General features: G+C 45.7%; 2 protein-coding genes and 1 long non-coding RNA gene across 6 annotated transcripts in view; 2 read left to right on the plus strand and 1 right to left on the minus strand.

Annotated features, from left to right (window-relative positions):
* The window catches only part of LAMB4 (laminin subunit beta 4), a 112,733-nt gene extending 110,986 nt beyond the window's left edge, over window positions 1-1,747 (plus strand). For 3 of the 4 annotated variants that reach the window (XM_045052248.1, XM_045052249.1, XM_023250243.2), the window contains exon 37: window positions 575-1,747. In XM_045052248.1, the coding sequence (XP_044908183.1) occupies window positions 575-714 (140 nt within the window). In that variant the 3' untranslated portion in view covers window positions 715-1,747. The remainder of the gene's footprint in view (window positions 1-574) is intronic. The other variant, XM_023250242.2, reaches the window with a different exon arrangement.
* LOC111559478 overlaps window positions 1-21,762 on the minus strand; it is a 44,929-nt gene extending 23,167 nt beyond the window's left edge. Inside the window, exon 1 of the long non-coding RNA XR_006594116.1 lies at window positions 21,642-21,762. This is a non-coding gene — a long non-coding RNA (uncharacterized LOC111559478). The remainder of the gene's footprint in view (window positions 1-21,641) is intronic.
* Window positions 21,763-21,945: 183 nt separating this feature from the next.
* The window catches only part of LAMB1 (laminin subunit beta 1), a 75,316-nt gene continuing 71,941 nt past the window's right edge, over window positions 21,946-25,320 (plus strand). The window contains exons 1-2 of the mRNA XM_006929110.3: window positions 21,946-22,220; window positions 23,300-23,475. Coding sequence (XP_006929172.3) covers window positions 22,184-22,220; window positions 23,300-23,475 — 213 coding nt within the window. The 5' untranslated portion in view covers window positions 21,946-22,183. The remainder of the gene's footprint in view (window positions 22,221-23,299; window positions 23,476-25,320) is intronic.

Genomic DNA, 25,320 nt, shown 5'->3' on the forward strand with positions numbered 1-25,320 from the left:
TAAGAAGTTCCTCATCAGGGGCGCCTGGGTGGTTCAGTCGGTTGAGCACCTGACTTCGGCTCAGGTCACGATCTCACGGTTTGTGAGTTCCAGCCCCATTTGGGGCTCTGTGCTGACAGCTCAGAGCCTGGGGTCTGCTTCCGATTCTCTGTCTCCCTCGCTCTCTGCCCCTCCCCCACTCACCCTCTGTCTCTCTCACTCTCGAAAATAAACATTAAAATTAAAAAAAAAAGTGAAGTCAAAACAAACATTTGGAAATATGCACCAAATCCAGTCAAGGGTCATCATTTGTCTTTTCATTTCTAATGAATTCTAACTCGCTTGAGACTGACATTGATAAAAGCCATTAGATAGAAACTACTTTTTAGACAAAAATATCAACTTTTCTGCCCTGATTTGTGTGAAAACCTCAAGAAGTCTGGTGAAAATAAACGTTTTGTCCGTGGAATCAAAACGCAAAGCTAAATACATCTTTAAGAGACCCGTAAATCCCTGTGTAAGGTATAAGGTGGGTATCCAGATTCCAAACCAGACCAAAACCAAATACATCCTATACTTCATTTTCTGGTTTCAGATTTAGAAAAGAAGACCCAAGATTTGAATCTGAGTAGACAAGAAAAAGCTGACCAGCTGAAAGAGTTGGAAGATCAAGTCGTTGCCCTTAAAAATGAGATTGTTGAGCGAGAAAATAAATACGCTGCTTGCTACAGATAGAGGGGAAGTACGAAGCCACCTGTGCCTTCTTTTCTGGCTTCTGATAGGTAAACCTGAAGAGCTGTGCTGAACGTGGGAAACAGAAATGGTCAGTCCTGCCTGCCTCCCCGTCCTGAGCCCGGTCCTTGCCAGAGATCTGAGCTGGGCCCAGGCAATGCTGTTCCATGTGGAATAGAAAGGGGGAAGCAGAGAAATCGCCTCTGGCTTGAGAAACCTTTCCTCTTGCCTTCCTTTCTCTTTCACAACCTAAAAATAATTTGTTACATGTGGCAAGCACAAATCTAAATAAGTATTCTATTTACTAATCATCATTTCAGTCAAGCGAAACTAAACGTGAAATGACTTGCTAGGGGCTGGGGGACAAGGGGAAAAGTGTTACTAATCAGTGGGCATAAAGTTCCAGTGAAGCAAGATGAATATGTTCTAGAGTTCTGCCTTACATTACACGTAAGTCAAGGATAACATATTGCACACTTACAAGTGTGTTAAGAAGGTAGATCTCAGGGTGCCTGCGTGGCTCAGTCGGTTGGGCATCCAACTCTTGATTTCAGCTCAGGTCACGATCTCATGGTTTGTGAGATCCAGTCGCACGTCAGGCTGCCCATTAGCAGCGTGGAGCCTGCTTGAGATTCTCTCTCTCCCTCTCCCTCTCTGCTTCTTCTCTGTTTGTGCCCTCTCTCTCACTCTCAAAATAAATAAATAAACTTAAAAAAAAAGAAGGTAGATCTCATATTAAATGTTCTTACCACAATAAAGTAAAATAAATTTAAGCAAATGGAGTTACAACAAGTCAATGTCTCTAACACTAGAATGGAATAAATCTGGATGGCATGTGCTAGCTTGTCCTGTATTTGATTTTTATTTGGATTTGCGCTATGTACGAAACTATCACTCTATCGTGAGTAAAACGCATAGAATTCAAAATGTAATTGAAAAAAAATTTTTTTACATTTATTTATTTTTGAGAGACAGAGAGAGACCGAGCACAAGCAGGGGAGGGACAGAGAGAGAGGGAGACATAGAATCCAAAGCAGGCTCCAGGCTCTGAGCTGTCAGCACAGAGCCCAAAGCAGGGCTCGAACCCATGAACCGTGAGATCATGACCTGAGCCGGAGTCAGATGCTTAACCGACCCAGCCACCCGGGCGCCCCCAAAATGTAATTTTTATACCCGCTTCCCTATATATCCATTCTCTCAACCAAAGAATTCCGCCCTCCCCAAATGGCACTGGAACAATATTCAAAAAGATAAATATTGAACTACTTTTCATAATTTGTCTGCAAGCATTTTTGCTGCAAAATCTGATTTTTGAAAGAGTAGCAATCCTGCTGTTATTGTTTGGTATGAAAGATCGGGTTGTCTCATTTCCAATTAGGTCTATGAGTCCACATTAACTTGTTTTGCCTGTCTGCTATATAACAGAGCACAGTGCTTCTATTTGTGAAAGTTGTCCTTCAGCAGAGTTATTTTAAGGGAATCTAGCCCCTCATTTTTGCATAACAAATAATGGGCACTGACACTGCCGTATGAAAGAGGAAAGCAGCTGGAACCATGTCCCTTAAAGACTGACTCATAAAAACTGGATTTGAACATTGAACGAAGGGGGCTTTAGGATTACATAGAATTATGACCTTTCTTAAAACATAGATTATTTAGGAAAATTGCAGTTTCCCTGGAGATCCTGAAGAATGGAATGACATTTTTCTACCGGAAAGAGCCCCCAGAAATCTCTCTTGAAACATGATTGTAATGTTCTTACACTTTCGGAAACTTCTACGAAAACAAATGACACACAGAGTTGAAAACTAGACTGTCACAATGTCTACGTTGTTTGCTCCAACATACAGAGTGGAACACACTCCAGCTTTCCCACCAGGACACTGACTTCCACCTTTGAACGGCTGGTTGACTTTCCAAGCACGGGTATCTGTTTGCAACAGCAACATTCAACTGTTTTACCTTTTTAGTGGTTGGAGACTATGCAAGTACCAGCCAGAGAGTGTGGAAAGGGTTGAAGAGGAAGGAGTTTCTGTCTTCTGACCAGGAGGCTATTGAGGTCACCCCGGGCAGCGAATTCCCCAGCGCTGAGGAAAGCACGGGAATCAAGTGCAAGGGCAAGATAAACCCACCATCTCTCCTCCAGGCCTCCGGGGATGAGGGATCCCGGTGGGAGGAGGTTAGGAAGTATGTGATGTATTTTGGAAAGACTGTAATCAAAAAGTGGTTATGCTTTCTAAACTTTGGTGTTTAATAAGCCTTGGTGATCTTAAAAAAAATGGGCGTATGCAAAAAATCTTCTTCCTGAGATAAATCATTTGTAACTTGTATCGTTTGCTGTATCGGTTGTTCAAGAAGTGACCCAGGCAAAGATTCGGTGAAACGGTATCTTTTATACGTTGCAGAGTCATCTGAAAATGTGTGGCAAGATCTACTGTAAGACTTAGTTGAACCTGCATATTAAGAAAATAATCTTGGGGCGCCTGGGTGGCTCAGTCGGTTAAGCGTCCGACTTGAGCTCAGGTCACGATCTCGCGGTCCGTGAGTTCGAGCCCTGCGTCGGGCTCTGGGCTGATGGCCCAGAGCCTGGAGCCTGCTTCCGATTCTGTGTCTCCCTCTCTCTCTGCTCCTCCCCCGTTCATGCTCTGTCTCTCTCTGTCTCAAAAATAAATAAACGTTAAAAAAAAAATTAAAAAAAAAAAGAAAATAATCTTAAACAGAGGGGCAGAAAAGCTTTGTGAATAATTTGTTATAACACTCCTTATATTAAAAATGCGAAGAATCCAAATAACTAACAATAAAAGACCAATTAAATATTATGATTTTACCAGTCTGGTTCTCGGATGCAAACATTGAAAACTAACACGAGCTCATCATGCAGGAAACGGCTTTATTTAAATGTAATCTAACAGCACATAAAATGGGAGAAATGGCTGGAGAGACTGCAACCAAGGACAATTATGCCTCTGAGAACACATCTGAGATCACACTCCTGGAAATCCCGGGTGAGGATGCTAATGCTGTCCCTACTGGACACTCTAACCATCTAGTTAATTCTCCACTGCCTTGCATCTTGCATCACTCTCTCATGACTCAACATCCCTGGGAACACTGTCCAGCCTGAGCCTCTTCATGTGCCCTGGCCACCAGAGAGAAGAGAGAATGTCCGCCTCCTTTAGCTTGGGTAGTAGGAGGGGGGTTTCGCCTCCACCAGTCTCTGGAATCTTCCAAGGTAGGAAGTATTTTGATGCCAAACATCAAAAAATTATAAATTTCCATTATAATCTGACTCTTCCTAATATCATGATGCATTCTTCATCCCCCTTTTGATTCTAAAACCAAAACAAATGCTTCCAGGGGCACCTGGGTGGCTCAATTGGTTAAGCATCCAACTTCCGCTCAGGTCATGATCTCTTGGTTCATGAGTTCGAGCCCCGCGTCTGGCTCTGTGCTTACAGCTCGGAGCCTGGAGCCTGCTTCGGATTCTGTGTCTCCCTCTGTCTCTGCTTCTCCCTTGCTCTCTCTATCTCTCTCAAAACTAAACATTAAAAATTTTAAAAACACAGATTGAGATTGCAAACTTCGTCTCTGTGACTCCTCAAGAGGATGTATTAGGATTGATGGTTTTCTTCCCTTGCTACTCATTCCACGTTCCCTCTGCCTTCAGCAAGCATCTCTTTGCCAGTTAGAGTGACCCAAACCTCCTTTCCTGAGGATTCTGTCTTTGAAGGTCCTTCAAGTACAGGGGTAGAGTGCTCTTACATTTTGCCCTTGGATGTGGCAGGATTGGATTGTGGAGATTGTAGTCACACGCCTCTAGGCTGCCACTGTGTAACAGCAGCCCTTTAAGAGTTGAGATCAAGTACCCCAATCCAAAGCATAATTCCCCCCTTTTTTAGCCTGTTTATCCTCTAGCATGAGGACCCAGAAATAGCTGGGTATTGACGTGTTTTCCAATTGAATGGTGCAACTATTGTGTCGTCTAGTAAGAACGTACTTCCTTAGAGACCAGAACCTAAAGTCAGGTATAGGAAGTAACATTTGGCCTGCGAGTCATTTGGATGTAACTGTGAACAGTGTCACACAGACTTTCACTCTCTATTGGTTTTAGATCCATGTATACTGCATAGGAGAAGGCTCCATCAGCTTTCATGGAAGCAGGCATGGCTCTGTCTGGCATCCGTATGAATACATTTTCTTTTTTTTTTTTTATTTATTTTGAGATGGGGGGGTGTGAGGGGGGGAGGGGCAGAGAGAGATGAGAGAGAGAGAATCCCAAGCAGGGTCCGCACTGTCAGCGCAGAGCCCGATGTGGGGCTCAAACTCACAAACCGCGAGATCATGACCTGAGCGGAAGTTGGATGCTCGACTGACTGAGCCACCCCAACATGATATACATTTTCTTTGCTTTGGTTACAATTTTTCTAATTGTTTCCTAAACTTGAGTTGACTGAACGCTACATCTACCCAGCACTGGGAAGTCTCTTGAGGTGTGTGAGGAACCAGTAGAGAGAAGTCTAGATGAATTCTGTGCATCTCAGAGCAGGGGTTGAGTGAAGGGCAGGAGACAGCCAAGACTGAGACCGAGAGTAGTGGCCGGGCTTATAGAGACTGGGACCGGCAGGACCCAATAACAGGGCAGCAGACAGGATCTAAGACTCTGAATGTGGAAGGGAGAGCAAGATGGTGGACAGCGCACTGGGTAGGTCACACATGGTGTCGGTCAGAGGTCAGAAACATTTGTAAACCAGCTAGTCTCAGCAGAAAATCATTATGGAATGGGAATGCAATCTGGTGCAACCACTCTGGAAAACAGTATGGAAGTTCCTCAAAAAACTAAAATTAGAACTACCCTACGACCCAGCAATTGCACTAGTAGGCATTTATCCAAGGGATATAGGTGTGCTGTTTCGAAGGGACACATACACCCCAATGTTTATAGCAGCACTATCAACAACAGCCAAAGTATGGAAAGAGCCCAAATGTCCATTGATGGGTGAACAGATAAAGAAGATGTGGTATATATATATATATACAGTGGAGTATTACTCGGCAATCCAAAAGAATGAAATCTTGCCATTTGCAACTACGTGGATGGAACCGGAGGGTATTATGTTAAGTGAAATTAGAGAAAGACACAAATCATATGACTTCACTCATATGAAGACTTTAAGAGACAAAACAGATGAACATAAGGGAAGGGAAACAAAAATAACATAAAAACAGGGAGGGGGACAAAACAGAAGAGACTCATAAATATGGAGACCAAACTGAGGGTTGCTGGAGGGGTTGTGGGAGGGGGGTGGGCTACATGGGCCAGGGGCACTAAGGAATCTACTCCTGAAATCATTGTTTCAGTATATGCTAACTAATTTGGATGTAAATTTTAAAAAATAAAAAATTAAATTAAAAAAATTAAAAAAAATCATTATGGAAGATCAGGACACAGACATGAGGCAGCTGCTGTGGTCCATTAAGGAAACCACTCTATCTTCTCCTAAATTAGAAACCGATCTCAGGTGAAGGGCAGTTCAGGGCCAATAGTTACCTGCAATTAGCCCAAAGCACCAAGATGCAAAAGGAAGTTAGGGGAAACCAAAAGCAGATCTTGCCAAGAACAAACAAGCCCGAGGGGGAACAGGCTAGAAATTGCTATTCAACATCCCTTCTCTCCCTTCTTTCTTTGGGTAATAGGACTCCTCCACGTTTTAACTGGGTCCATGGCTGCCTAGTTCGAGAAACCGTACTTCTCAACCTCCCTTGCAGTTCAGTGTGACCATGTGACTGAATTCTGGCCAGGAGGATAGTAGGGGAGGGTGTTGTATGCAACCTCAAGGACACAACCTTAAAAGGAAGTTGTTCACCCGCTGCGGTAGACAGAATAGTGGCCCTCAAAAGGTGTCCGCGTCCTTATCTCCTTAGCCCATAACTGTTACATCATATGGCAGAGGGAAATTAGGGCTGCAGATGGAGTTGCGGTACTGACAGCTGACCCTGAAATCTGGCAATTAGCCTGGATTATCCAGGTGGGTCCAATGTAATCGTAAGAGTCCTTAAAAGTGGAAGAGGGAGGCGGAAGAGGGATTCCGCGAGATGTCAGCATCAGGAGGGTTTGGGCTGATGTTGCTGTCCTTCAAGAGAGAGGACAGGCACCACGGTGAATGTAAGTGGACCTTAGAAGCTGGAAAAAGCAAGGAAAGGGATTCTTCTCCACTGCCTCCAGAAAAGAGCACAGCTATGCACGCCACACTTTGATTTTAGCCCACTGAGATGTGTACCAGACGTCTAACCTACAAAAATGTAAGCTAAACATGCCCTTTTAAACTACTGTTTGTGTTAACTGGTTCTAGCAGCAACAGGAAACTAATACAGTCTCCATTTCTTTTTCCCCTTCAAGTGGGTTGGAATATGGTGAGCCAGGTGTAACCCTGTAGATGAGGATCATACTGGTGGGAAAAAAAGCAAAAGAAACTTAAGTCCCTAATTGACTAGCAGTCAGGGTTCCGGCATGATGCACAGGGTACAAGCAGGTACCGTTTCATCAGGGGACGGTGGACAAAGATGTGGTCAGAGTGGAGAAAAACTATAAAAGATAGGACAGCATGAGACGGGGGTCATCACCACACTTGGCCGTGGGTGAGGAAAGACGGTAACAACTGGGAATCAGAGAGCGTGTATAGGAAGGCCGCTCACCAGGCTCCATGACCCTTGGTAAAGGGAGACAGCCAATCGTGACCACTTTGCAAAGGATGTTGGGGCATAAACACCTGATGCCGCCCTCCCCAGTCACAGCCAGTCTCTCGTTAGTGCTTCCTGTTTGCGAAACCAAGATATCAGACTGATACTGCCCATGTAGACCAGCCTCCTGGGGCTTAGGGGAGACACAATGACCATGTGCAGTACATCTGTCTATGCCTGGCTCCCGTGGGCTACCTGCCAGCTTGAACTTGTACCAGATAGAAAAGCAAACCTCTCCTGTGATGTCACTAGGACCTTGGTCTCTGTGAAACAGCTGAACCAACATCCCCTTTAGGATCTCTGGGACCCTCGCGGAGTCCAAACCCTCCCCTGACTGCTACAACAGTCCCCTCTCTGTCCCACAGCATGGGGACAGTGGACTAAATTCTGGCGTGTCCCCTACGTGACTTCTCACGACTCACAGCCTCTCTGAATTTCATGTCCTTATTTCCTGCAGCTGTGAAATGCTAATGACTATACCTGATCTGCCTCCCACGGTCACTCACATGGGAAAGGGCTACGAGAAGAGAAAGGTATTCCTGAAATCCTTCAGGACCTACTTCTGGTCAATCACCCCATGTATGTTACATCTCCCCTACTTCTTTCTAGTGGCTCCTAGAGCGAGCGCTGGCTTTCTTGAAAGTCCCATTGTTGTCGGTCCGCCAAATCTGATTTTTCCGTGAGGAAAACCTCCCTTCAGCCAAGGTCCTTCTCTTCTCTGGCCTAGCTGGAAACACTTTCTCTGAAATGTCCCCTTACACTGCCCGTTCGCTGATAAGCCTTATCTAACCAGATAGCAAGTGCCGTGAGGGCACAGAACATATGTTCAGCCACTTCTATAGCCTTTATAGAACTTAGCACAGAGTGAAACATGCTAAATATTGGCGCACTTACGTATTCCATAAATCGACTCCCAATTGTTGCAAATCAGACAGTCCTCGGACCATCCCTGAATGAAAATGTTTTCCGCTGCAACATGAAACCGGCTCACCATGTGGGTTGGCCCCTCTAAAAATGTAATTGAGAACAATGCAAGTCTTTAACTCCATATTTAGAGGGGGAAAATGTCCACTGGGAATTGAGTACATGCATAGGACAAAAGAAATCCTTTTCTCCCATCCCTCCCGCTCTCTGTAACTGACACCCTATAGCAGCTATTGAAAACCCCCTCCTTTCTCTGGAAAAAGTCTCCGCCGGAAAAACTCTTCCCTCCCCCCCCCCTCCCCCCCACCAAGCAAGGTTCCTGCTCTTTCCTCTCAAATCTGGTTCTTACCCCCGCATTTGGACACTCTCGCCTTTCCTTGGCCATGGATGTTTGTTTACAAGATTGTTGATATTTTCCAAGCCACAGGGCCATAAATTGGAGTGCACCACTCCCAAATGAAGGTCATGGCCTCACAGACAGGCGACAGCTACAATTCCCAGGCAGAGCTTCCTGAGCCAAAATGAAGAACAGCTTTGCCTTGCATTCAATTAGGCTTTGTATAGAAAAAGCGACTAAGTGGCTAAGCAGAAAGCCTTAACACATTTGAAAACACTTTTGTGTTCATAAAACATATTTATACAACATAAAGGTTTATGTATTTATGTATATTTAAGATTTATGCAAAGTTTATTTAAAGACAGCTACAATTCTTAGGTTCCTCAGTAACCCTCAGCCATTCAACAAACTAGTTGAATCAAACCCTCCTGTGTGCAAACCCTCACACATACATACCCATTCTTCTTCCTCCCTTGCCAACAATCCCCCACCCGCCCGCAAAATAAACCTGAACAGAAGTTTTTTTCATCACTTTATGTTCCTCACTGAAAGTTCTTTGCCAGCCCTGAATCTCCTGCTTCAGAGAAGTGACAAACTTTGGTGACCAAAGTTTTCACAGGCTCTTTCCATCATAAGCATTAAAGCTTTTAGGAACAGAGATGCCTGCTTACAATTTACCAGAAGACTGCTCCATTTGTTCTCTCCTGCTTCCTTCCCTCAACATTCTGTTTCTTCTCTTGAGAGAGAGAGAGCGCGCGAGAGAGCAAGAGAGCGTGTGAGCATTTTTTTCCCTCTCCCTCCAACATAAAGCAGATGAAGGATGACTTCTCTTAACACCTGCTCATCTATCAGCATCTAGCTTTTCTCTGCTGGGAAAGAGCTTGAAACTACATATAATCTTTAGCTTTACTCGTTAAATGCTCTGAGTGGCCCTTCTAGAGGGCTCCTTGTGCCCTACCAACCTGTCTGACTCAGCCTGCTAACTGAACAAACTTTGACACAAAACAAGTTTATCACAGCCTCTAATTAAACATATTAATCAGAATGCACAGGATTTTGAAGACGGTTTTCTTCATGTTCATATAAATTACGTGCTTTTTGTTTTTAAAGGTTAGCTGTTTGATTCATAGCCATGTCTGACGTGACATACCTCCATACTTCTTTGATGACAAACACGGAAGTCTAGGAAATAGAGGGCTGGCTACACTTTATCTCCCATTTACCAGCTGGTAATAGACTAAGTTTACTGCAAAGTTCTCTTGCTCTCCCTCCCAAGAATTAAAATCTAGGCGTTAGTACGGTTACTCGCTTGCAGGGAAGACTTGGAAATAGATCACAAAACATTTACAGTAAAAAAGAATAACTAAAATCTACCAGTGGAAGGTATTCCCTGTAAAGGGCTGTCCAAAAAGTACTAGATGGAACTGGGCAAACCCTTAGAGATGCTGGCTACGGACATCTCTCTGGGGCTGTGGCATGTGATCTTCTCTCCAACCTTGCCTCTCCTTCAGGAAAAAGGTTTAGGAAAGCCAAAACGCAAGAGATTTAAAGAATTCCCTCCCCCTCTCCCCTCATTTTCAGAAGGGTACTGAGGTTACTTTAGCTGGGGTCACATAGCTAGTTGACAGAAATGTTAAGGCAGCCGTGATAGAAAACCTATCCCAGGACAATACTCATTCTATTGAACCCTCTTTTTTTTTTTTTTTTGAGAGAGAGGGGGAGGGGGTCTGGGGAGGGGTGGAGAGAGGAGATACAGAATCCAAAAACAGGCTCCAGGCTCTGAGCTGTTAGCACAGAGCCCGATGTGGGGTTCAAATCCACGAGCGTTGACATCGTGACTTGAGCCAAAGTCAGACACTCAACCTACTAAGCCACCCAGGCGTCCCTGGACCCTCTATTTCAAGACCACTTGTTCTTTTAACTGGTCTTAGCCTCTATTAAACAGTCCATCAAATACAGTAGAACATTTTCTTAAAATTGACTACAATTTTTTATATAAATGGCCTTAGAAATTATTTCACTGAAAGTAACTCTGCTAGAAAGAAAACAAAATTAAAAATGGCTCACCAAATAGAAATATTTTATCATTTTTTTTAAGTTTATTTAGAGAGAGCCCAAGCAGGGGAGGGGCAGAGAGGGAGAGACACAGCATCACAAGCAGGCTCCGTGCTCCCAGCACAGAGCCCAGCACGGGACTTAAACCCACAAACCATGAGATTATGACCTGAGCTGAAGCCAAGAGTTGGACGCTTAACCGACTGAGCCACCCAGGTACCCTGAAATACTTTATCCTTAATGTTAGTGAACAAACATGTATCCTCTTGTGGGACTAGTAGGTCTTTTAAGAACAGCCAACTAAAGGAGCATATGGTTGTCCCCAAACATACTCAACAGAATTCTTTTCAGTCCTCAAACCTTCCATGTAGTTTTTAAAAACAGGGCAACAAGGTACCTTACAAATAACGAGGTAGGCCAGATTTTACGTAGTAAGTTGTATTATTTCTACAACTTATTACAATATGTGTGTATTCAACAAAATTCATTTGGTCATATAGAAAAACCAACCCAACTACTATAGTCCATCTATAGGACATGCAACCAATTTCCAGGACTCTGTAATAACCAAACTCCTACCTAGACTCTTAGCTCTGTGAAAGTGAATATTTAACCCAGGTTGTTGTTTTTTTCTTTGACTCCCAATGGAGACTATTAAAAGCATCACGATACTGTGAACTTTCTAGAAAGGAACAGGAATGGAAGTTTCATGGAGCCCGAAAAATCGAACAGCCAAACTAGTGTTTGAGAATTCCAGAGATTCGTACCATGGGAAGAAGCTCAAAGCTTGGAAAGGCTGTATAAACATCCCATATCTAAAGATAAACACTTGGGGATCTTTACCACACTGACGTTTAGCTTTGTGTTGGCCATACTGCATGAGGACTCACCTAGGAAAGCAAAATACTAATGGAGAGGGTCACGTATTGGGGATTAAAAGAACAATTGCTTTCATCTGGAAAGAAGTCTAAACTTTATTACAGACCAATATCAAAAAGTGAATGTATTTAGATAGGATATGTTTGAAGTGGCAATTTTTCCTTTTTAAGATCCCAGTTCTTAGCTCTTCAGACCATACCATCATGCATTCTATACAGCAGATATACAGAGATGGGTATACTAAAATTCCTCCATAACAAATTCCATTTTTCCGCTCCATCCACTTGGGAGGGCAGCTCTAACATACAGACAACCTGAAGGATTTAAACATTTATAAACATGGGTCTTTGTCAGAAAAAAAAAAAATCCACTCTCAACGGTGAACACAGTTTACCATATTTTGTTGGGAGCCTAACAGCAAAGGAGGCAGTTAAGAAGAATTTTAATCCCGGCCACTCTTAACATTGCAAACGCAAATTGACCATAAATGTTTCTACTCTACTCAGACTCAAGTTTGTATCAAATACCTGCATCTTTTAAGGGCTAGCAGCAAGACTGATTGGTTTCTCTTCTGTTTTGACTGTGCAGAAGACAGACTTTTTTCTCAGGGATGTGAACATTGCAATACTGTGATCAAGGTTACAGAGTTTATTAAAGTGAAATTCACTTCTGCACATAAAAGGTCACTTTGGAGCAGGCGATCACAGGAAACTCTCCTAATTTTGAAATGATTTTTAGAACAAAGCCTTGACATGTTCATTACGGAGAAAACCCTAAAATAAGGGGAAACTATCATTTAAAATTTGGGGCTGTCTGTAGGCAATTCCTGTATGGTTTCCCTTTTTAATCCCTCAAGAAATATAATGTACATATATTACATTTATTTTTCGTAATTGGAGCCTACTTTCTCCCAGTTATGCCCCAAAAATGGGACTATCTTTTTAGGGAAATGTCTAGTATTCCATTACAGGGGTCGAGCATAATTAACCTAAATGATCATCAATAGGGGGTTGGTCATTTCCCGTTTTTCTCTTATTTAAAAACAATAGTGTAAACCTCTTTACCTGCATGATTTGGCATATTTTCCCTGAGTCAAAGTTATATATAATTTAATATTTCAGATTGCCCTCCGGAAAGGCACGCGTTTACCTTTCTAGCAATCAGTTCTGTTAGTGCCCTTATGAACCTCGTTACGGATGACACGGTGAGACCTGGGGACGTTGACTTACCATTCTGTCATCAGAAACGGTGAAAAGTATGGTGCTATATATACATAGTACTAATGTATATTGGGTATGACTCATTCTGGCTGAAGAATTACCTGTGAATTATTTCTCCCCGGAAAGCACACTGGGCGTAGATCCAGGCATTTATTGAATGAACACGTTCAACAAATACCTGATGAGCTCTGTGCTCAGTGCTGGGTAAATTCGGATGCTCTCCACGCACTCGCAATTTAGCAAACACAGAAAATCTCCTACGCTAACGATCTGCTTGGTGGACATTCGTCGGATACCAGTGATGTGCTCTGTGCTGGTGCTAGGGATACAGTGCAAGAGATGAGGCGCCTGGCCTCGTGTGTGGCACAGCTGGTCCAGAACAATCTAGAAAGCTCTTTTCCAAGAGGTATCTGTCCAAGTATTGCATCTGGGCAGTAGAAACTGAGAAGGTTCCACATGCAAAGGACCATCAGAGCTGGACTTTGAACATAAGTAGAAGCTGTCTTGGCAGAGAAGACCGAGAAGGCATTCCAGGCAGAAGGAACTGGATGAGCCAAAAACCAGGGTTTAGCTTTTGCGAATGGTGAGTATATTCAGGCTACAGCTTGTTGGGGGGCGAGAGGCTGCTAGCTCAGAATGCAGAATTGGGAGTAATTACAAGGGGCCACATTTCGAAGAGCCTGTATTGTGTGCTAAGGCACGTGACCTTTGTACCTGTTTTACAGATGAGGAAACCAAGGCATAGAAATGTGACTTACATGGTCCCAATTTGTTAAGAGCCATGTTGTCTCATTTAGTAAATTCATTGGTGACTAGAAAGAAGGGATTTTAATTTCCTAGGTCTTTCTTTGAATTTGTATTTTCAGGTAAAAACCCAGACTTAGCCCAAATTCAGCATATGCTGTATTCAAAGTATAACAGACATTTATATCTAAAACAAACAAACAAAAACCCGGGGTTACAATTTTTTGGTCTGATTATACCAGCTACAGACATTAGATTATCATTTAAAAAGTTAAAACGTTATTTAACCCCCATCCCAAACATAATGCCCGTACCTTCCCTGAAAGTACCCACCATCTTGCTACGCCTCTTCCTAGAACTTTCTAGAACTTTGCCTATTCATGTATGCATACATGTATATGTTTATAGAAATAGAACATTGTAGTGTTCGTTATTCATCTTAGACTAACGCTTGTTACTCTTCTTGCTAATAGTATACGTATTTAAGACAGCCTTGGCCTTCTCTAACTGTAGAACATATACCATTAGTACATAGCAGTGATTGGCACATAGAAACTACTCAAGAAATGTTAAAGAATGAGACAGAGGTTGCTGCTAAGGCTTAAGGTACTAACCAGGTAGACAACTGGAGCTTCCAAAGTCGAAGGCCACCGACCAGCGATGGTCAGCACTTGGACGAAAAAGTCCTGAGTAGATGACTGAATTATCAGCCCCGTATTCCATGTTTTCCAGATAGGATCACGGAGAAACCATTTACTCAGAGGTTAATAGCAGCATCCCATTTAGCCATCTTGGAAAGGGCAAACACATCCTCCAACTTCTTTGTCTGGCAAACAGCCCGATACGTGAAATAGCACCTAATCCTGGAGTGAGGCCGAGTGCTGGCTTGTTTCTGATGGGATAAAAATGCAGCCACTCAGCTCTGGGTGGGCTGCCCTTCACAAGTCTGATTACCAGCCTTGGCAGCCTCAAGCGCGACGGCCTTGATGAAATAAATACTCTTTCCGGAAGATCGGGCTTATTCTAGAGGGACCACAGTTGTAGAGTTAATTCTTCTAGAAGGCCAAGGACATCGTGGTGGGGGATAATGAGGCAAGGCTGTGCTACACGACAGAGGTGATGGCTTCTGAACTAGCATTTCCATCACTTCTGACACGTCCTCAGATCAAAGGTTCCATCTTCTCAGGGAAAAGACCGGATTGGGAATCAGGATCCCCTCCTAGTACAAGCCATGGGTAGAGCATTTAACTTGCTAATTAAATCTAGTTTCCCAGATCACCCTAGGTAATAATTAATAACCTAGAACTATGTGATAGGGTTGCAGCAAGAGAGTAGGTTAAACTATCCCTTCAAGCCTCTGGTACAAAGATACTGCCTGAACCTTATTGGTCTCAAAATAGAGGTTAAATAAATGCTTTTTCATTCCCTAAGCATTTCCTAAGTACCTACTGTATGCCAGGCATGTGACTGGGGACTCCTAGGGAAATGTGGTGAGGACTTTAGGGACTTACTGGGAACTGAACTGGACATTTCAAATGGAGAAAGACAGAATCTGGATTAAAAAAGAGTAAAGGAAGAGTTAAAAAAAAAAAAATACAGAATGCCCTTTTCTCCTCCTCGGGCTATTGACCAAATTTCAGCATCCTTACAAAGCCAAGGGAAGTAACACCAACTGAAATACAATTTTCAGAAGAGTCTTTAAAATATAATTTTAGGGGGCACCTGGGTGGCTCAGTCCATTAAGCATCCAACTTCGGCTCACGTCATGATCTCTTGGTTCGTGAGTTCGAGCCCCGCTCAGAGCCTGGAGCCTGCTTCAGATTCTGTGTCTCCCTCTGTCTTTGCCCCTCTCCTGCTCAGGCTCTGTCTCTCTCCCCCGAAAATAAACATTAAAAAATAATACAGTTTTAGGCAGATTTCCATAAGAGGTGAACTGAGTTTAATTAAAAGTGTTTCTAAAATGCAACTATCAAACTCTCAGTGTTAGCTTCTACTCAATTGGATGTTTGTGATTTTCAAGCAAGCAACCATTTTAAAACAAAAAGCAGGCCTCAAATTGTGGATGTTGATGTATTTTGTCCAAGCACATAGCTCATCTGAAAAAATTTTTTAAGTATTTATAGAGCAAATAGTTGTGATAATTTCTTAAACTTCCAGTTATACAAATGTTTGTGAATGTAACTATCAAAGTTGACAAAAGCTGACCAGAGAAACAAAAACCTTTACTTTTAAAGGTCTTAAACTGTATTGTATGTGAACTGCAAGTAGTTTTTTTATTCTTTTTTTTCTTTTTATTCTTTTTTATTCTTTTTTTTTAATTTATTTTTTTAACTTTTATTCAGTTTTGAGAGACTGAGAGAGACAGAGCGCAAACAGGGGGAGGGGCAGAGAGAGAGGGAGGCACAGAATCCGAAGCAGGCTCCAGGCTCTGAGCTGTCAGCTCAGAGCCCGATGCGGGGCTCAGACACACAAATGATGAGATCATGACCTGAGCCGAAGTCGGACGTTTAACCAACTGAGCCACCCAGGCGCCCCTTGTGTTTTTCACATTCTTACTGCCCCTCTTTCTTACACAGGACACTCCTGAATGAAGGTAAAGATATGATATGCTAGAAAAATGAAACTAGTTCATGACTAGCATTCAAGTCTAAAAATGTTTAATTGACTACATCGAGGTTAATCCTGCTATGAATCTAATTTGAAAAAAAAATTTAAGAGCTTTGCTAAGGCTCTTTAGCCTTACCTCAAACATTAATCTCTCTCCTACTCATTTTTAAAGTGCCAGGTTAGCAACCAGATGCTAAAATCCATAAACAAAGAATAAATAGCTGAAAACGTGTCCCACTTAGAGTGTTTCTACGGCATTCTTGTTAAATATAGACAACTTTTAAAGACATATGGAATTCACAGGCATACCTGGGTAGAAAGTGCCACCCTACCCCTGGTGGGATCTAAAGTGTCTTCTTGGCCCCCTTGCTGGAGGTGAAGTTCGATAGGTATGCAGCCTTGAGAGAGTCTGTAAAAAGCATGGATGTGACCTTCTTATACCTATTTTTAGTGACTACCTTAAAACATTCAAATATAGACTTGGGTACTCATTTGTGACCTTTCTTCTGAGCTCTTTAAGAATAGACAGATGGCTGTTTTTAAGATCGTATTGATAAGGGTCTGCTTGGATCGTGATAAAGTAGGTCATGTTGCAATTGAAAACAAAAACGTCCCAGATCTCAGGCTACAAACAACAAAGCTTCGTAAGTCTGACGCTACATGTCCAGAAAAAATGTATTGGCTCGGGGAATGTCCGCTGGCTTTAGGCATAGCTGGGTCAAGATATTCTAAGGTGGTACTTAAGGATCTTCCCTATTGCTTCCCCCAGTTCTGCTCTTCTCTGTGGTCAGCCCCAGTCTCCAGCCACCACCAGCTCCATCCATATAACTTCAAGTCCAGAGAGAGAGCGCTTTTTCTCTCCCACAAAAATCCCAGAAGTCCCCTCACTGGAAAACTTGAGTTGTATACCCATCCCCGAACCAAACACTGGGAAGAAGAAGAGAGAGGGGTACTGATTAGCCTGGAGCCCACGGAGGGATTAGCCCCATCCAAATTCTGTTGGGCTGACAACGTCAAAGGACTAGTTCCCCCCAAGAGAGTCTGGGGACTGTTCCCAGACAAAGGGATGTTAATACAAGCCCAAATAGCAGCTTCTATTGTATAGTCTGAGACTGAAAATGCTGTGACGCCCTGCCTGATTCAGGCCTTCCATATTCTAGAAGGTGATGGTATTCCTATGGGCTCCCTCAATGGTCATAAGGAAGGGTTATTCAGTTTTAATCATTCATCCAACAGGCAGATACTGAGTGACTCTGTACACTGAAAACTCTGCCCTTGGATGAGAATACGAATTTCAATAAAACACAGTGCCTGCCCTCAGAGAGCCCCTGAGGGCAAGGGCATTTGGCGCAAAATTACAAATTACTGTCCCGCATATTATGAGAGGTATTAGATGGAGAAAGTGCCACGTGACATTTGTTCCAAATTTTCCTGGTCATGGAACTTCTTGAGTTCATTTCTGATTCTCACAAAGTACCCTTCAATCTAATTTTCAAAACAGCCCAAATCTAGAGAGCAGAGTTAGGTAGACAGCCAGGTTTTAGAACCTAAAGGTCAAAGCCCAGAATGTGACCTCCTTGTCGTTACGCTGTCAATCCAGGACTTAAAACGAGACCCATAAATGGCATTTTACGACTGTGACGGTAACCTTGAAAGCAGTTCTTGCTTTGTTTTTCCAAGCAAATAATCAAGGCCTCGGGGAGACAACTGTTGCACATTCTTTGAGACTGAACGGCCAACAATTTGCAGTCGCATCTGCTATTCAAGATGCTGCAGAACTTTCCAGTAAAAGACTGCCTTGTGCTGAAGCAGGTAGTGCCAGGGGGGGTACATGTGTGGAATGAGTAAGAGGGTAGGGGTGGTGTCAGCAGGAGTAAAGCCTCAATGAGCTTTACTAGCAAGAGTGATTCATGCCTCCTACATTTGTAACATCAGAGAGGAAGAATTGGTTCATGAGCAAAATTTGGAAGTGTTCCTAAAATGAACTCCAGTCTGGTGATATTTCTTTTGCTACTTGACTAGAAACTCGTGTTGGGTAGAAAGTGGACATTTAAGATTTAAAGAAGTTTTTAGAACCTAGAGTCCAGTCTTTATTTACTTCCACTCAAGAAACATTTATTGAGCACCTACAACGTGCCCGTGTCATATTAGGCAACGTTTGTGCATCAATCGGTGTTACGCAATACTTGGCCTGGACTCACTGTCTAGTGGAGATAAGGGCATAAACAAATAGTTACAGCGTTACGTCATTTACGCCGGAACAGGCTTTTACAAGGTGCTGGTGGACAGAGTTGGGGGTGGAGAGGGGGTAGAGACGAAGTCTATTTAAGTGGATGCTTCAAAGATGCGTGGTAGTGTTCACTACACTGATGAGCTCAAAGAGGGTCCATGGGACAGAGAGGCACAGTATAAAGCATGCCCTGTGTTGGGAACTTCAGGAAGCTCACGTGGGCAGAGGGAAGCCATTGAAGGCTTTCGAACAAGGGAACGACATGATCAAAGGGGTGCCTCAGAAATCCCTCTGGTGATGTTAGGGAGGATTAGACCAGCAGAAAGGGAGAGTTTGGAATCAAAACGGCAGCCAGGGAGGCTCCTGCAGGGTTCAGACCAGACACGAGGGCAGACTGAACTAAGGCAGGGTGATGAGGTTGGAGCAAAGGGAACGTGGTGGCTGGTTGCTGGTAACATAGGAATGACAGGAACTAGTGATAGGAAGAGGTAAGGAGATGGAAATGTCCAATATGAGTCCCAAGCTGGGCTGGTTTTAAGGAGGATGTGTACAGTCTCTGAAGGGTCCCGGGCTAGGTTTACTGCTCTGTCACCATCTTGAAATCATTAATTTTTGAACAAAGGGTCCCCGTGCTCCTTTTCCTTTTTCACTGGGTCCTGCAAATCATAGAGCCAGTCTTGTTCCCAGGCTCGTCTTGAGCTCAGAGGTGGATCATGGGGCCAATAACAGAAATTAGAAACAGAAGAACACATTTTGTTCCAGGAGGGATGGGTGGGAGGTGACTTAGGTTTTGCAGCACACGTACTTATGGGCCATCAAAGTAGAGATATTCAATAGGCTGTTAGAAACTGGATGTAAATTCCAAACAAGGTAGAAGCTAGAGTTACAGATGTAGGGAGGACCAAGGTGAAGGTATGGAGAGGCTGGTCACAGATGAGAATGGTTATAGAAGGAAGAGAAGCTGGAGACAAAACCTTTGGGAGCACCCTATGTTTAAGGGAAAGAGAGAGGAAAGAGAAATGGGAGAGAGGGAGTCAGTCCTATGGGGAAATTTTGGAATGGTGTCCTGGAAGCCAAGAAAGAAAAGTCTCAAGAAGGCCGTGGTCGGGGCGCCTGGGTGGCTCAGTCGGTTAAGCGTCCAACTTCGGCTCAGGTCATGATCTCGCGGTTTGTGAGTTCGAGCCCCGTGTCAGGCTCTGTGCTGACAGCTCAGATTCTGTGTCTCCCCATCTCTCGGCCCCTCCCCTGCTCATGCTCTGTCTCTCTCTCAATAATAAATAAATGTTAAAAAAGAAAAAGAAAAAAAAAGAAGGGCGTGGTCATGGGAGATAGACCACAGAGAGTTCCACTAGGGAAAACGGCCATTGCACTTGGCAGTTGGAGGGCCAGCAGTCATCACTGAGACCAGTGGCGGAGATGGGAGTTCTGTTATAATGGGATGAAGGAGAAACCGATTGGAAACACAAGTGCGAACTATCCTTTCAAGCACCTGGGCTAAGAAGTCAAACGGAATAAAGGAGTAGAGAGTATATAGCATAAAGAAGGGTTTTGGTTTTCTTCCCTTAAGATGGGGAAATGGAGCAGGTTTGCATGTGAGAGCATTGTGCTTAGCCGGTCAGAGGAGGACACATGCTTCCAGGACAAAAGTACGTTCCAGGACAGGGAATGGAGACAAATTCAGCAATGGAGTGGTCAGATGGTGAAGGTGTGTTATATACACTAGCCCCTGCACATACGTGTTAAAAAAAAACAAAAGAAAAAAAAAAACAACCCCCAAACAAACCACTCAACAAATCTCTTAACTGTCTCAGTAATGTTTACTCCTGAGAATGAGGTGAGAGCCTCAGGGCTGTAGGTAATTCTTTGCAATCTATGAGAAGACACTGACCAGGGAAAATGATCACCACTGAGTAGCAGGGAGGTCTTGTGAAAGAGGCAGAAATGCATGATGCTTGCAGTACGGACGGATAAAAAACTAATAAGCAACTTTGACCCAGGGTATTAAGAGCTCCACAAGGGTTAAAGCATTTGCCTCTGAATGTTTTTTAATTAAGCTCTGAAGACCCTCCATTGCAAAATTAAACCCTCACAACAGCACCCGCTTTCTCTTGTGTTTTCAGGGCTGCCCAGCCAGCACCAAGGACCCTGGACGTTAGCTGGAGGCAAAAAAAAAAAAAAAATCTCCAGAGGCTGCAACAGGGCAAGTGCTGATTTAGTGAATAATTAATGCATCACCAAGACCTGAGGCTCCTGCCTTCCTCAGCAGAAAGGAGGTTTATAAACCCATAAAGCAGCTTTACTTTGTGGTCTAATGATTAAACTTTCCCTGGGTCCTGTTTGATTGCAGCTAAGTTAAAAGCTGACCAACTAAACCCTTCTCTCTGGGGTAATTAAAAGCAAGCAAAATCTCCTGCCGGGACTACCAACTAACTGTACTCCCCTTATTCAGGGCACTTTTGCGCAAACCCCAGCTTTGACTCCATCCATCCACTGCTAAGGCAGCAGAATTGGGCCAGTTCACTGGAAGGGCGGCAGTCCCGCCGCCTGCCTCTCTTCCCGCCCCCCTCCCCAGCCCCCAGGACGTGGGCGAGCTCTGTTTACCCCTTATTCAACCAGACAGGTCGCACACAAGGCCATTAGAAGCCCTCTCTCCCCATAGAGTCCCTCTCTGGAATTGCCCAGGTGGCGCTTTGTGGAGACCCTGAAGGGGGTCTCATTCGTGGTTGAATCAACCCTGTCACGGTGAGATGGGAAACACGCTTCACCAACAATAGTGTCGTTGGAGAAACGACCTTAATTAGAGCCATCGTCTGGATTTAGGTAAGTAGATTTTTAAAAACAGAATTAAACGGGCAATTCGATGCCGTGGCCACCTGGGTGGCAGGTCCAGAATAAATGTGCGCGCAAAGGAAGCCTAGGGAATAGCAGTTTCGTCGCCTCGCGTGGTGACATTAGAGACGTCGCGTCCAGCCCAAGCTTCGCGATCCGGGATTCCCTTCTTTGTAAGGCAACAAACCTGACAGGTCGACCCTCTTTCTAAAGGGTTAACCCGCCTTTCCCGGGCGCTCGGGGCGGGAGTTTGTGGCCCCGGGTACCCTTTCGTGACTCACCCCTTGCAAATGTAAACGCCCGAGTGCGCGGTAGGTCCCGCCGGGGAGGGGGTGGGGGTGTCTCTCGCCGCGATCCCGACACCTACCTCCGCCACCAGCCCAGACGCCTCCCGCCCCCCCGCGCTCCGGCAGGCGATGCGCACCCCGGGGTGGCCCCGCCGGAGACCGGGAGAGCCTGACGCCCGCGGCCACCGCAGGCGCGGCCTTAAAACAAAAGAGGCGCCCCGGGAGGGTGGGACCCGGACCTCACCCCCTCCCCCCGGCGGTGGCCGCCCGCCCCCTCAGCCCCTGCTCTGCGTGTGCGCATGAGCGGAGGCGCCTCCCCCGGTTCCTCCCAAGGCTAAACTTTCTAATTCCCTTCTTTGGGCTCGGGGCTGCGGGGAGAGCGCTCGCACCGCCCGGGCAGGAGGACATAGTGGCTGAGCGCTTTTTCCCCTCCGACCCCCCGCTTCCGTGGGAGCGGCAGGAAATGGAAGGGCCCCTCTCCTCTCTCTGAACAGTTGCTCTCTCTTTTTGTGTTTCTTTCCTCCACCTCTCCAGAAGGGAAGACGGGGAAAGCGGGCAGGCGGCTCGGCGGGTGCGTTCTCCCCTCCTCCGCCGTGTCCCCTCGGCTGTGCAGGGACTGGCCATGGGGCTGCTCCAGGTGTTCGCTTTCAGTTTCTTAGGTAATTGCGCCGCGGCGGTGGGGAGAGGAGTGGGCTTGGGAAGAAACCCCACAAGCCGTTGGACCCGGCTTCGCGGGAGCCTGGGGGCGGGGGCGGGAGAGGGGCTGGGGTGGGAATCGCGCCCCGGGATTAAACGCCAGCGCCCTCCGTGGCGGCTGAGGACTGCGCGCGAGGATCGCCGCGGACCCGCATCCCCGAGGCTGGGTGCCCAGAACTGGGGATCCGCGGCCCCTGCTCGGGCTTTGCACCTTTGGCTTGTTCACCGTGGGTCTCTCCACTGCGGGGGGCGGGGGGCAGGCTGCCTGGGATGGGTTGGGGGGCTCGCCGCGGGGGGCTCCCCTGGAGCCCTTTTCCCAGCTAAGTGCCCAAGCTGAGCACAGGCTTAGTCCTGGGAACTGACTGGGGCCATGTGGCTTCAATTAACCATCGCTGTTTGCCCCCGGATGGCGCCAGAAACAGCTGGGCCGGGTGCTTCCCTGGAATGACGAAGCGTTGAAGCCACTCCAAAGCCACAGGGACTGTTCACTCACCCCTTGCTCGGGAAAGCGGCGTCCCCTGCAAGTCCCACCACCTCGCCCCCAACTGAGCGCCCGGGACCCCCCAAGCGTGCATGCACACACATCCGTGACCCCACACTCACAGATCTGGCACGCACACTCACGGTTTCACACTGAGGGTGCACAGGCTGCCGCACGCACGAGGTCCATACACTCATCCACCTACTCGCATGCACATAGGCAGTTCGTCTGTCGCCTCCCCGCACACAGGTCCAGGCACAGGCACGTCAAGGTGGCTGGTCTGCACATCTACCTTTTGTGATCAGAGCTGCTTGCCCGGGACGGATGAGGGTCTCCCGGGAATGATCTGGGCTGCTGGACAAATTTGACATCGTGTCTCTTTCCGAACCCTCTCCACGTCCTGGCCTCTCCCGCGCTCATCTTTCCATTGTGCCTCTATTCTGTGCATTCTGCTTTCTTCTGAACCTACTCTCTTCCCGCCCCTGCTTGTTCGTTTCGCTTGGGCTCGCCCCCGGCTTGTGCCCTCCTCCCCACCTCCCCTGTCGCCTGCCCTTTCCACAGCCCTGTGCGGAGCCCAAGTGCGCGCTCAAGAACCCGAATTCAGCTACGGCTGCGCGGAGGGCAGCTGCTACCCCGCCACTGGCGACCTTCTCATCGGCCGAGCACAAAAGCTCTCGGTGACCTCGACGTGCGGGCTGCACAAGCCTGAGCCCTACTGTATTGTCAGCCACCTCCAGGTGAGGGCAGAGGTCCCAGCCCTAGGCTTTGCGCGCGCGCGCCTCCTCCAGTCCAGACCAGAGGGGCCGGGCGCTGAGGACTCCACATCCTGCCAGCTATCCAGATAGGAAGCGCGGCCAGTCGGGGAGTCCCGGGATTAGATGGGTTGCTCGCCCTTTTTTGCTCCATCTCCGTTTGCACAGTTGCATCCGCCATACATTTCCTGCCGCCTCCACCGCCCGCATAGTCCCTATGGAAAGTCAGGACCGCCCGGACCTGGCCCCTGCCCGGGATCCTGACCCCAGGCCTCCAGAAGTCTCCACTGTTGTTGTTTTGTGATCTGTCCTCCTTGGAAATGTGCATAAGAGATAGTCCATCATCTCTTTCTTAGACTGAGTAGTGATCATGGGTTTTTCCTAAGTCTTGCGCTTGAGGGAGGGGTATTGTAGCACTGACAGATGTCTTGTGAGGTCACTCTAGCCACTGAACCTAATATTTTCTGGTGTGGTGCTGTTCCCATCTATCCTCCAGTAGATACTTTTTCAAATGCCCTGGTTGCCATGGCACCCTGGTAGAGGAGGACCAAAATGAAATTTCAGGGTGTCCTTTCTAAAAGTAGGCCTAGATCTTAGATTTCAAAAGTCCTATTTTTAAAAAGTCCAAACTAATTTTAAAAGAAGACAAAGCATAAGCTACCTAGAATCAGAAGCCTTTTCCTTGATTTTTTTTTTTTTTTTTAAGTATGCAGATATTTCTGGCCTCGAAAGCAAGCCAAAGGCGGGCTAGTCTCACGTGCAGGGCAAGGGCCAGAGGCAATTGCTGTAATTTTGGCCCATCCGCCTACCTGTACACCTGCCCTTTGGGAAAAGGATGATGTCCTACGGTTTGCACCACAGATGCCTTAAAATGGAGTCACTTTTCCAAAGCAGAAAGGGAGCCCATTCTGTAGACCTGATAAATTAAACCAGAGGAATGTGGTCAAGTGGATTCCGCTCATTTGCTTCCAGGTTTATACAGAGATGTCTAGACTGTTTCCTCCTGATTAGAAGGGTGGCTATAATTAACCTTTTTTTTTTTTTTTAAGTTCTGGTAATTGTTCTCCAGTATTAGTTTTCTTGACTACAAGTTAATGAAGGCCGTTGATGTTACCTTTTCTAATATTAGCATGTAAATTTTACCTAAAATATTATGTTAACATTCACCTCAGAGGCGAGGACATCCTGTAAATGAGTCACCAGATTCTGAGACCGGCTTTGACCAGAATGAGAATTGAACTGTTTGTCTTACAGGCCAGCCAGAGCTAAACTCTCTGGTTTACGTGATTAGCCGTGAAAGCGTGGAGTGCTCTCTGTAGATACCAGAGCCGAGAGAAAGGGCCTGGGTGTGCACTTTTCTCAAGCATTTAATGGGTCTGAAAACTGAGGCAGGAATCTTAAGTATTTTGTCCAGTATTTGGTCCCATTGCATTCCTGATTTCTGTTCTCTCTCTTTGTCTTAGTACATATCACTAGTCCCTAAATCCTTTGGGGAGGAAGGTGATAACTAATAGCTAACTAAATACAAACATAAGAGTCCAGTCCGTGGGTATTGTCCTCCTCACAATATCACCCCTGCTTAAATGTTGTTCATGAGGTGTATGTGGACCTCTGTGGGTGCCTGTCTTAGTGCATGTTGGCCTTGTGTGAATTGGTCTGTTTATAGTGGGTTCACCCCGGCAGGTACCCACTTCCCCAATATCCTGAGTAGTTTGTAGATGTTCCCTACAAGCTGCCACCCTTGATTCACTGCTGGGGCAGCGCAGAGGCTCGGAAAACTGGTTCTGTATTTCCCAAAGCTTCTTAAATACATTCGCCTAACATTTGGCC

Source organism: Felis catus, chromosome A2 (genome assembly GCF_018350175.1).
Source record: "Felis catus isolate Fca126 chromosome A2, F.catus_Fca126_mat1.0, whole genome shotgun sequence".
In the NCBI taxonomy this organism is placed as follows: domain Eukaryota; kingdom Metazoa; phylum Chordata; class Mammalia; order Carnivora; family Felidae; genus Felis; species Felis catus.